Raw genomic sequence first — 13,365 nt, forward strand, 5'->3', positions numbered from 1 at the left:
CTTGGCTATCCCCTGACTTTATATTAGAGTTAATTGAAGGACAAGTAGGCTTCTTATACATTATTCATATGCTAAACATTTTTGCATGAATGAAGAGTGCTGTTATGTAACTTTTAACATTAATTCTGCCTTAATATTGTAAAAATATATGTCATGATGTTTAAACAAAAAGATATTCAAATCTTTTTGTGGAACAAGTGGTCCAAATTAATTCACAAATTAAGGACATACTGTGTTAAGTAATCTAATGATGAGAACAAAAACACCTTTAAAAATTATGTTCAAAGGAATTGAGCAAAAATATATTTTAAATTTAAATTTTTAAAGTAGTGGCATTGGCCAATGGGGATTATGAAATACAAAGATGAATTAGAAAATAGCCCTGCTCCCAGTGAATATATAGCCAAGTACAAAAGATAGAAAGTAATGTGTTTGTCAATGTACAAGAGGTAATAAGAAATAGAAGAGATAAGCTAGAAAGCTCCAGAGTATTCATAGCAAAGTTGGCAAGAACGAACTAAACTCGATTGTTCATACCAGGCACTGCATTTTATACCTCAGTGAATATTCACAGCCAACCTATTCAGCATGTCCTATTTTACTCATTTATAATGAGGAACTAAACTCTAGAGAATTGTTTGCCCGCATTCATATGGCCATTAAGTGGTAGACCTAAGCATATCCATCACTTCTAAATATTAATCTCTGATATTATATTCATATTTCAGCCAAATATTATTAGACCATTAACTGGACATTATTCCATAATAAAAGATATAAATGGAAACAAAGTTTATGTGTAATGAAGACATAATTAAATATTAGAATATGCCAAGGTAAAAAGTGTACTAAAAATATATAAAATATACTACTGAAAACATGCAGCACTCCCTAGGGGATAACCTTCAGAAAAGCAGTCTTATAAGCTGTTTTAGCCGAGAAGGCAATGGCACCCCACTCCAGTACTCTTGCCTGGAAAATCCCATGGATCGAGGAGCCTGGTAGGCTGCAGTCCATGGGATCGCTGAGGGTCGGACACGACTGAGCGACTTCACTTTTACTTTTCACTTTCATGCATTGGAGGAGGAAATGCCAACCCACTCCGGTGTTCTTGCCTGGAGAATCCCAGGGACGGGGGAGCCTGGTGGGCTGCCGTCTATGGGGTCGCACAGAATCGGACACGACTGAAGTGACTTAGCAGCAGCAAGCTGTTTTAGTACCATATATTCAATATGTGTGTGTATGTACATGCCACACACATGTGCAACAGTGTAGTTCAGGAGTGAATATGGCCTAGCAGACATGAGTCATTTTAAGTAATAAGAAGCTATGTGTGGAAAAAAAAAAAAAAAAAGAAGCTATGTGTGCAAACGACTGAAATCATGAAAGAACATAAATTGTTCAGAAGGAGAAAAAAGTAGGTAATGTGGTTGGTTTTGGAGAAATATAAACAGAGTAAATATAGAGCAAGAAAATGGAATGTTAAACTGGGATTAGACTGGGAATATTTCATGGACTTGTTTTAAATTTCATCTTCTAGGAGGCAGGAGCTATCATTCATTTTTAAGCTATTGTTGAATTTAAAAATGAAACAGGAGAGCCTGAAATTGGGCAATGTCAGCTTGATGGATAGTCACTGAAGTGAGAAATATTTCAGAGTAGAACTTATTAGGCTTGATGATGGACTGGGAGTAGAAAGGAAAGGGATGAGGTGAGACAGTTGAAGACCCTACTGAGATTTTTAGCTCAGTCAATCCATATGAGCTAATACCCTTACCATGCAAAGAGAAGACAGAGGAGGAACAAGTATGGTAGCCAGAGGAAGGACTAGAGGGTGACAGCTGAGAAGATACTAAATTTGGTTTAAATTGATTGAATGTAATGTAACTAAGGAAGAACCAGAAAGCTTGAGGTAATGCATATGTCATTAAATTTCCTTTGAATACTGAAGGATTTAGGATTTGCAAGATGAAGAGGGGGAACACATGTATACCTGTGGCAGATTCATTTTGATATATGGCAAAACCAATACAATATTGCAAAGTTAAATAAAATAAAATTTAAAAAATAAGAATTCTTACAAAAGTACAAATTTCTTAAAATTTTAATATGTTAGTTTTCTGTAAAAATCCACATTTTTTTTTAATCCAAAATCAACTTTAAAAGTTAGTTTCCTCTCTTAAATAGAGGGCTCAAATTGTGCCTGTATTTTCTTTTGATACTATGTCTATTGAGTAGACTGCAATTTCTTTCTTTTTCACGTGAACGAGAAGTTAGAAAAAATGATTTCAGAGTTCATTTCAAAGCATCATTGAAGAATATATGATCACATTATATTACCAATGATGAGGAAAAGAACAAGTTATTTTTGAGATAATATTTATTTTCCAAAATATTTTACAAGGGAATGGAACTAAAACTGAAACAATGCTTCAATTATTATGTAAATGAAAGACATTCTTATTTTGTACTCTCATGCTTCCTGTAATACAGAATGTTTCAGTGTATAACTGTAAAAAAATATAAAAGGAATAGTTTGCTAATCTTCAGTTTCTTTATTTAATTTTTCAAATAGATATTATTGTGTGTTATTTGGTACCACTCTTTAACTTAGGTGAAAATTTTGGCAATTTCTAGATATAATAATAATAAACCCTGAAAATTCTGTAATACTGTGTTGCATGATATGACAAACCATTTTTAGACAGTTGTTTCTACATTGAGTTGTGATTTACTCATTAGACTATCTCTGAATTACTTTATACTTAAAGGATCAATGTCCTTATTGAAATTAAGAATTATTTCTATTGGACTGTGGTCCTTTTTTGACATTCTTATAAAAAACAAATACTAAGCTTTCTTATTTAAAATTAAAAAAAAAAATTATCATCTCTTTTTTGCTGTTGTTTTTACAGAAGTCTTAAATAGCCTTCCAAATAGATCAATCTCTCTGACACTTTCCTTGTTTATGTTTAGTATATGTTGGGCATACAGCCTTTAAGGGCTTTAAAGTGAAGGTTTCTTTATAGTTCCTAAAAATACAGAAGCCAAGTTCAACTAGTCTAAGTCAAAGCTCTGTTCTTTTTGTTCCTTGCAAACACAGCTTGACATGCTGACATTCATTGGTGGTAATGTGAGATTTGAGTATTTTTACCCTGACAATTTAAAATATTTACACTCTAATTTCAGGAAGAGTAAGCCTTCAATGTTAAATGTTAAAATGGGGTCTAATTGAGAAGCAAAAATCAAAGTTAGCATCATTGGACTTTAATGGGCTTTGGAAGTTCTCTGGACATCACTAATTATTCTACTAATATTTCTGCATCCATAGTATTCATTTAGTCAACAGAGGGGAACAGTTATTTAGGCTGTGAGAAAATTAATGTGCTCACCTACTCCCCTGTATGATAGAAGCAATTATTTGGTGATTTTCTCTTAATGTTGGCCACCTGTGTGCATTAAACTTTCCAGATGAGGTCTTAGAAATGCCTCAGTGGTTTTCTGTGTCCTAGTTTTCATTTAAAAATATAATTACAGCAAGTATAATTATAATATTCATTTCTGACTTTCATTTTTAAAAACAGCTGTAGACATAACTTTCCTGATTTTACTCATAAAGAGAAACTCACGAAAGTCAGTGAATAAAATCTTCCAGTGTCACCTCTTCCAGATAATAATGGCTGTGTCAGGAATCCAATATAAGTTTTTTATTATAAAGGAGCTGATGGAATAAATAAAATGGCATTGATTCTTTAGTAAATTTGATTCATTTAGAAATTTCACAATAGATCAGATTTAATTTTTAGATGTTAGTTTAGCCAAATTTGTTATATGCCCCCTTATTACAATCTAAAAAAATGATGGAGTAGATTTATAATTTTTATTTTTTTCCCTTTCATAAACTATTTCTATGAATGTTTTCCAGTTTTTATGGAAACAATGCAGTTTATATTCCTAATAATTTATTTATTAAAAAAATACCTCTTGGCTATTTTACTCTATTTAAACTTGAGTTCACTAACAATATCTTAGGCAAAGTATTTCCTTCCAATCTGGTTCTTAACCCTCTAGAATATGTGAAATCTAATTTTTGCTCTGTCATTCAGTACACTAATACTCTTGTGCCATATTCATAAGCTTCTAACAACTTCATCTATGAGTTTTTTATTTCAGTTATTATTTTTTTACTTCAAGAAGATACATTTTACCTATGTTCAACTAATCTAATTTTATTTATATTTAAAAATATATATATTATTTAATGAAACATATTGAACATTTACATTATACTGTTTTCCAAATTCAGATATCTAAAGCCTTTGTTGGTATGACTTTGATTTTCTATCTCAGTGGGCTCTCTTTTCATGATACTTGGTTTCCTGTTCATTTTGAGAACTATCTGACTCTAACTTTTCATCTTTCTTGGAGTTTATTTGTTAGAATTACTTGAGGCATACATTGTAGATAACTTTTTTGAAAAAGCGTTTGCTTCTGTGAGAAAACTAGACTGTTATCATTAAAAATAAAATTCTCAGTTGTGGTTCTTCGGTTTATTCAGGTAGAGTTCAGGACCACTGAATTTACAAATTGATAACATTATGATTTATCCTTGAGTTGAGGAAATCGTGGTGTGTGAATAAAGGTTGTAAATGCTGATGAAGACTTGTGTTGGTTATAGATTGAGTTTCAGTAAAGTTTGGGTTTCTTTGCTTTCTGTTTTTTCTCCACTGCATTCAACATCAGGGTTTAACCAGGCAGTTTTCTTTTTAGTTTTGGGTGGCAGTGGCAGTGGTGGCTGGAAAGGGGAGATAAATTTCTCATCCACCTTTAAAATGAGAACTCAGCCTTCTTCAGAGTGGAGGCTTTTGAGACTCACGTCTATGAGTGGGCCTTGATCTTGCCTCCTATTCTCTGAGCCACTCAAGACCTCATAAGTTAAATTTTAAGTTTTCTTGGATCAACGGAAACCCTGTAGTGAACTTACTATCAGTACTAAACTGTCTAGATTCTTGTTTTCATTTAGTTTTTGACCTTCATACTTATTTTCTTCCTATCTCCTTGATATGTTTAGGAAAAATTATTAAGATCTTTTCAGTTCAGTCAGTCAGTTCAGTCATTCGGTCATGTTCGACTCTTCAGAACCCCATCACCAACTCCCAGAGTTTATGCAAACTCATATTCATTGAGTCAATGATGCCATCCAGCCATCTCATCCTCTGTCATCCCTTTCTCCTCCTGCCTTCAATCTTTCCCAGCATCAGGGTCTTTTCCAATGAGTCAGTTCTTCACATCAGGTGGCCAAAGTATTGGAGTTTCAGCTTCAGCATCAGTTCTTCCAATGAATATTCAGGACTGATTTCCTTTAAGGTTGCCTGGTTTGATCTCCTTGCAGTCCAAGGGATTCTCAAGAGTCTTCTCCAATGACACAGTTCAAAGGCATCAATTCTTTGGTGCTCAACTTTCTTTATAGTCCAGCTCTCACATCCATACATGACTACTTGAAAAACCATAGCCTTGACTAGATGGACCTTTGTTGGCAAAGTAATGTCTTTGCTTTTGAATATTTTATGGCTGCAGTCACCATCTGCAGTGATTTTGGAGCCCCCCAAAATAGTCTGTCACTATTTCTACTGTTTCCCCATTTATTTGCCATGAAGTGATGGGACCAGATGCCATGATCTTAGTTTTCTGAATGTTGAGTTTTAAGTCAACTTTTTGACTCTCCTCTTTCACTTTCATCAAGAGGCTCTTTAATTCTTCTTCGCTTTCTGCTATAAGGGTGGTGTCACCTGCATATCTGAGGTTATTGATATTTCTCCCGGCAATCTTGATTTCAGCCTGTGTTTCATCCAGCCCAGCATTTCTCATGATGTACTCTGCATATAAGTTAAATAAGCAGGGTGACAATATATAGCCTTGACGTACTCCTTTCCTTATTATCTAGCTTTCAGTGTTGTTTTCACTGGAATTTTAGTTCTGATACTTAGTCTGACACATTGAATGCAATGATTATTGTGTGAACTGTGCGGCCTCCCTGTCCATCACCAACTCCCGGAGTCCACCCAAACCCATGTCCATTGAGTCGGTGATGCCATCCAACCATCTCATCCTCTGTCGTCCCCTTCTCCTCCTGCCCTCAGTCTTTCCCAGTGTCAGGGTGTTTTCAAATGAACCAGCTCTTCGCATCAGGTGGCCAAAGTATTGGAATTTCAGCTTCAACATCAGTCCCTTCATTGAACACCCAGGACTGATCTCCTTTAGGATGGACTTGTTGGATCTCCTTGCGGTCCAAGGGACTCTCAAGAGTCTTCTCCAACACCACAGTTCAAAAGCATCAATTCTTTGGTGCTCAGCTTGCTTTATAGTCCAACTCTCACATTCATACACAATGACTGGAAAAACCACAGCCTTGACTAGATGGACCTTTGTTGACAAAGTAATGTCTCTGCTTTTTATGCTGTCTAGGTTGGTTATAACTTTCCTTCCAAGGAGTAAGTGTCTTTTGATTTCATGGCTGCAGTCACCATCTGCAGTGATTTTGGAGCCCAGAAAATAAAGTCAGCCACTTTACTGGTTGCTAATTTTAAGTCTGACCCAGCCTCAGTCACTGGCTTTAACTGAACCCTCTGTAGTTCAAATCCATGTTGTGCAAGGGTCAACTGTATATAAGTCTTGGTCTAAAACCATGTGTTTTTGAAAACTAAATAGACAAAGTTAAAATTGAAAATCCTTTAAAATGGTCATAAGTAGACAGAGGACGAGATGGCTGGATGGCATCACTGACTCGATGAACGTGAGTCTGAGTGAACTCCGGGAGTTGGTGATGGACAGGGAGGCCTGGCGTGCTGCAATTCATGGGGTCATGGGGTCGCAAAGAGTCGGACATGACTGAGCGACTGAACTGACTGACTGACTGAGTGTACCTATGAAATTTTTATCATTCACATTTTAACTTGCTAGTTTCAATTGAATGTGAGAGAGAGGTGAGAGATTTGAAAGAATGCTAATGATCCTGGCAACTATCCTCATAACTGTATTCTGAAATGAGATCTTTTCAGATTCCAAAGAGGAGCAAATCTATTAAAAGCATCAGAAATTTTAAGTGGAGCCATTACAAATAGCATGTATATGACAGTAGTTTTATATAGTTGAAAAACACTAAAAACACCAAAGAAGCAGACTCACAGATACAGAGAAGAATCCAGTGGTTACCAGTGGGGAGGGGGAAGGAGAGAAGGCCTACGTAGGAGTAGAAGGAAAAAAAGTGGGTCACTATGGAATTATATCTTTTTTTGTTTTTGTTTTGCCTTTTCATACTGTTCATGAGCTTCTTAAGGCAAAAATATTGAAGTGGTTTGCCATTTCCTTCTCCAGTGGACCATGTTAGAACTTTCCACCATGATCTGTCCATCTCAGGTGGCCCTATATGGCATGGCTCATAGTTTTATTGAGTTAGATAAGGCTGTGGTCCATGTGATCAATTTGATTAGACAGCATATTAAAAAGCAGAGACATTACTTTGCCAACAAAGGTCCATCTAGTCAGAGCTTTGGTTTTTCTAGTAGTCAGGTATGGATGTGAGAGTTGGACTATAAAGAAAGCTGAGCACTGAAGAATTGATGATTTTGAACTGTGATGTTGGAGAAGACTCTTGAGAATCCCTTGGACTGCAAGGAGATCAAACTAGTTAATCCTAAAGGAAATTAGTCCTGAATATTCATTGGAAGAACCGATGCTGAAGCTGAAACTCCAATACTTTGGTCACCTGATATGAAGAACTGACTCATTGGAAAAGACCCTGATGCTGGGAAAGACTGAAGGCAGAAGGAGAAGGGGATGACAGAGGATGAGATGGCTGGATGGCATCACTGACTCAACGAACATGAGTTTGAACAAGCTCCGGGAGTTGATGACGGACAGGGAAGCCTGGTGTGTTGTAGTCCATGGGGTTACAAAGAGTCAGACATGACTGAGCAACTGAACTGAAATGAACTGAACTGATGGGATTATAGAAAATAATCTGTGTGAAACTTTTGTAGAATTTAAAAAATCTTTCATTCAATTAAAAAAATAGTCCAGTAAACATGATTTTTTTTTTAATTTTGTATCTCATTTTCGGTAATTTGCTCCTAATGTATGAGGGAAAGTTATGCTTAAAAGATACTTCTGAGTTACCTAAACTTGTGCATTAAATGATTATTTGTTTCAGGAAGGTTATGTTTAAAAACATCTTAATCTGTTAAGGCAAAATATGCCACTATAGTAATTTAGTAAATTAGCAATACAGCAAACCAAAATTACATGTTTATTGAAATTGGAAGTAATCAGTAAGAACAGTGCAAAGAAGCTTAATATACAAAGCAATCAAAACAATCAAAATTATTTTGCTGTAACTGCCTTTTCTGTTCTTTTCTACTGTGTTACAGAGTTTGTTTTAAAATATTAAGGTTTCAGACTGCTAATTTGTCACAGAGAAACATCTGAAAGAGGAAAGGTGGATATGATAGTTTTAGTGAATTTATACAAGGCTATATAACTTTATTTGTGATACTAGATATGTAGCATTTAAATTTTAATTATAATTATTATCTGACTATTCTTATTTTTAAATATTGTTATTAAATATCAGATATCAAGCATTTATGGTTCATCATTACAATGATTTTTATTTTTATAAAAATAATTTTGTTTAACAAAATAAATTTTATTTAACAAAAATAAAACTCTCCAAGGAATATATTATTCTAGTACTTATATTAGTGTTGTCGAACAGAACTTTTGACAATAATGGAAATGCTCTAAATGTCCTCTGTCCAATGCAGTAGTCACAAGCCACTGAACACTTGAAATGAGGCTAACGTGACTAAGGAAATGAAATGTGAATTTTGCATTAAACTTGAAAAGCCAAGGGCTACAAAGTAAGTGGCAAAGTTTGGCTACAAATAATTATAATAATAGTAAATCATAGAAAATGTGTGTTGAGATTCAGCACAAAATTCAAAAGTTTGAATCTCTAACTTTAAATTCTATATAGGTGCTTAACAATTTGAATGTCAGGATAACTCTGCTAGACAAGGTAACCTGAAGTAAAAAAATTCAGATACTTTCCTTTGGGATCAAATATTTCTTGAAATTCAAGTTAAAAAATCTCAGTTTTAGAATAGGACAAGCTCTAACTACCAGTTCATCTTTTTAAATGCCCTGCGTGTTTTACATAATAGCAGAGCTTCATTTCTGTATTAGAGGAATAGGAATTAGATTCCAACATAGGTCACGTTATCACTATACAAAGAAAAAACAGAAAGAAAAAATAATTATCAAAGTGTTTATTTTAAAGCTTTAAACCCAAGTTTTTATTCATTTAACAAAGTAAGCATAAGAAATAAAAAGAACATTCCCAATTAAAATTAAAATGGGTTTGGATTAAGTAATCAAAGATATTTCTTTCATATACTAGGAGCAAATTTAAGATAACTGAATCCCTCAAAAATATTCTTTCACTTATGACTAACATGAGTATTTTCTTTGAGATAAACTTTTTACCATTAATGAAACTTTACTGAGGTACAGAGGTACAAGAAACTGGCACAAAATATGTACAAATCATAAATATAGAGTTCAATAAAAAAAATTGCAGACTATACACACATTCACTAAAACTATCATATCCACCATTCCTCTTTCAGATGTTTCTCTGTGACAAATTGGCAGTCTGAAAAATTTCCCTGAAGTAGAAACAAAAGAGCCAGGCTAATATTACTATGCTCCCAACTTTATTAAAAAAAAAAAAATATATATATATATATACACTAAGCAACTATTTCTTTTTAATTTCTAAGTGTGAAGAAACTTTAACATGTAGATCATAAGCACCTACAACCAGGGACAAATCTGGTTAATCAGGACACAAGCTGATGAAAAAAGAAGCTGCATTAGTATTCTAATACTCTCTTATGATATGGCATTTACTAATCAGGATCTCTTGATGTAACTCTAGACTTATAAAAGTTCTGAATACTGTCCTGGTGTCATCTGAAATATTTTAGCGCATAACTTTAATTTTTTTTTTTCCTTTTAGGAAATAGATCAAAAACACAATTGCATGCTATGCCTACTACACAAGACAATGGTTAGGTACACAGTCCCATCCTTAAACCGATTTGGGTCTCAGCCCAGTGCTGATCCCATTAAACATGCCAATCAACACACTTGGTTCATCAGTGGGACTGAGTTAGCATCTCTGTCCCTTGTATTCACAGTTCAGTAGTCATTATCCTTCTCATAACAGTTGTTCAACCCTGTGCATACAAAGTCTATGCATCCATATAATGGTACCTAGAAAAATATAACTTTAGGAGGGCTTTATTGTGTTGTTACCCAAGAAACAGAAGTCTTGCAACCAGAAATAAGCTCTTTCATAAAGGTTATTTTTTTCCAGCTTATTTATAACCTGTGCTTTTCCCCTCCTAGGCGACTGATAAAGATACTGGCAATTATAGTGCCATGGCATACAGACTCATAATACCACCAATTAAAGAAGGAAAGGAAGGATTCGTGGTGGAAACATACACAGGGCTTATCAAAACGGCTATGCTCTTCCATAACATGAGGCGGTCTTACTTTAAGTTTCAAGTCATCGCAACTGACAACTATGGGAAGGGACTAAGTGGCAAAGCAGATGTTCTGGTGAGTAGATGAAACTTCAGAAAAAGGGGGTATGTGCAGTACTAGCCAGGGGTTAACGTTTTAACACCTAGAACTTTTAAATATTGGAAATAGGTTTTCTAAAACATCAATGTGATTAACTTTCATCCAAGTTGTTACTACATATAGTTTAGGATATTAAAAAATTAGAGCTTTATGCTGGTTTATTTTTTTGACATTTCAGGAATTAATCATATTGTTTTTGAGTATGAATGTGACAGCATTGTCCTAAGCACTGGTTTTCTGTTTGGTCTGAAGATCTCATTTTTAATATAAAGTTGGCCGGAGCTACTTACAAGTTTTAAATGCTTCACAGAGTTGTGCTGTAGAAATTAAAATGTATGAAACTTTCACTACTATTTAAATTACTTTTAGGCCTTTTGTAATTAAGGAAACAAAAAATGTATTAGAGCAAATTTATGTTCCAGCAGAAGTGATCTCCTTCTTTTACCAAACTCCTCTTTGATGACATTGGCGACCCTTGACTAAACTATCAATATATTTGGCTTCAGTCAATAATCATTTTTCTATTCTGTTTCTTGGGCTGTACACAAGCTCAGTGGTAGGTTATTACCAAGGAGAGTCTGATATTGACATTTATTCAAAATACTCAACACCAAAGCATCTATCATATGGAATTGCTACTTTAGAAGTGTAGATTAGACTTTTTTTCTGATAAAACCAGTAAAAGTTATAAATATCATTGTTACTGGAAATATTTGTCACATAAAGACTGAATCCAATATAATTTTTCTTTTGCTGTTTATACTTTATTAAATCTTCAATTTCCACTGTTCTCATTTAGTTATCAGGACAAGATTAAACAACAAATAGATGCAACAGCTCAGTTGGTAAAGAATCCACCTGCAATGCCGGAGACCCTGGTTCCACTCCTGGGTTGGGAAGATCCACTGCAGAAGGGAAAGGCTACCCATTCCAGTATTCTTGGGCTTCCCTTGTGGTTCAGCTGGTAAAGAATCCACCTGCAGTGCGGGAGACCTGGGTTGGGAAGATCCCCTGGAGAAGGGAAAGGCTACCCACTCGAGTATTCTGGTCTGGTGAATTCCATGGACTACCGTCCATGGGGTCGCACAGAGTTAGACACAACTGAACAACTTTCACTCACTCAGATGCAACGTAAATCAAATATTTTTCTTCTTAGATAGTGGTGAAGGCCAATCACCATGATTATGATGGATATGAAGGCCAGAACATTCTTGTTTACAACAAAGGCCAATGTAAGGGGAAAAAAAGCTTTTGATATGCAAAGTATTAAGGTTGGCATAGATTTTCTAAAATCAAAGTAAGACTGTAAACCTTATATAAAGTCATATTGTCATTTCTCTTCCTGTTAAGGCTGAATAATAAGGCTACTACACTAAGTATAATTAAAATATTGTAAGAACATAAATAGAATATAACTATATAAGTTATCTATATGATATGTACATAAGCAATGTTAAATTTGTTTATTTGGACTCTATACACTATAGTATGGAAATTTAAGATATACCTCTAAAACTTTCCAAAACATATTTAGAAAGATTCAATTCAAAATAACCATAATGTGATATATTTGTAAATCACAATATTTATCCAAGGAAATCTTCCTAGCAAAATATGTTGTTGTTCAGTCACTAAGTCATGTCTGACTGTTTACAACCTCATGGACTGCAGCAAACCAGGCTTCCCTGTCCTTCACCATCTCCCAGAGTTTGCTCAAATTCATGCTCATTGAGTGAATGATGCCATCTAACTATCTCATCCTCTGTCTCTCCCTTCTCCTCTTAGTCTTTCCCAGCATCAGAGTGTTTTCCAATGAGTCGGCTCTTCATATCAGGTCATAAGGCATTTATGATAAAATCTGAAATCCTTTCAGAAAAGAGAAGGAAGACATGGAGAGAAATGACTTATGCAAAGAAAGCAACAAGTGCCAGAACCAAGAAGGAAGGGAAATCGTGACAGTTCTCAGCTGGCAGATATTTACTCAGCTTGGCAGAGTGAGGGAGGGAAAGTGAATGAGACAGGGCTGGAGATGGAAATATATAAGGTGTAGAACTTATTGAAAATATTGGAACTTTTCCCCTAAAATTTATGGGAAATCATTGAAAAAATTTAGTAAGAGTGAATGAAGATACAGTTGTTAACTTTGATAAAACTTTCTTGCTTAGTGCAAATCTGATTCTCCCCTGAGGACACTACTTCTGCTCCTGCCTCCTCAAGCAGAAGCTTTTGTTTGTATTTTTTTCTGTTCTTGTCAGCCTTCATACTACCTGCTGGGAGAGTAGGATCCTCAGTGTACAACATCACTGCTTCTAGGCCCTCCTTCCTTCCTAAGAATCAGCCTTGATTTTCATCATCTGGCTGTCACTATCTGTCTTACTTCATTCCTGGGACTCCGAAGCCTTGGTCAATCCCAAATATGTCTCAATGAGTTTGGCTCCCGAGTTACTATTACTTTCTCCAACAATCCTCCTACATTTTGACAATTTCATTATACACAAAGAGGATTCTTCCAATATCCTGAACTCGCAATTCCTTGAATGCCTTTCCTCCAATGGCTTTAATTTTCATCCTATTTCAACCACTTAAAACCTGAGTTATTTTTTGCCATTGCCACTTATGACACTCCTTTTATAGCCTCCATTTCAAACCACCCAC

At 35.0% G+C, this 13,365-nt stretch overlaps 1 protein-coding gene across 1 annotated transcript in view; it reads left to right on the forward strand.

Moving 5' to 3' along the window:
- LOC147343960 (protocadherin-15-like) overlaps positions 1–13,365 on the forward strand; it is a 1,781,617-nt gene that overhangs the window by 1,698,870 nt on the left and 69,382 nt on the right. The window contains exon 30 of the mRNA XM_086377653.1: positions 10,471–10,686. Within this exon, the coding sequence (XP_086233779.1) occupies positions 10,471–10,686 (216 nt within the window). The remainder of the gene's footprint in view (positions 1–10,470; positions 10,687–13,365) is intronic.

Source organism: Bos grunniens, chromosome 26 (genome assembly GCF_055505025.1).
Source record: "Bos grunniens cultivar Pamir isolate PY7600 chromosome 26, Bosgru_T2T1.0, whole genome shotgun sequence".
NCBI classification, from domain to species: Eukaryota; Metazoa; Chordata; class Mammalia; order Artiodactyla; family Bovidae; genus Bos; species Bos grunniens.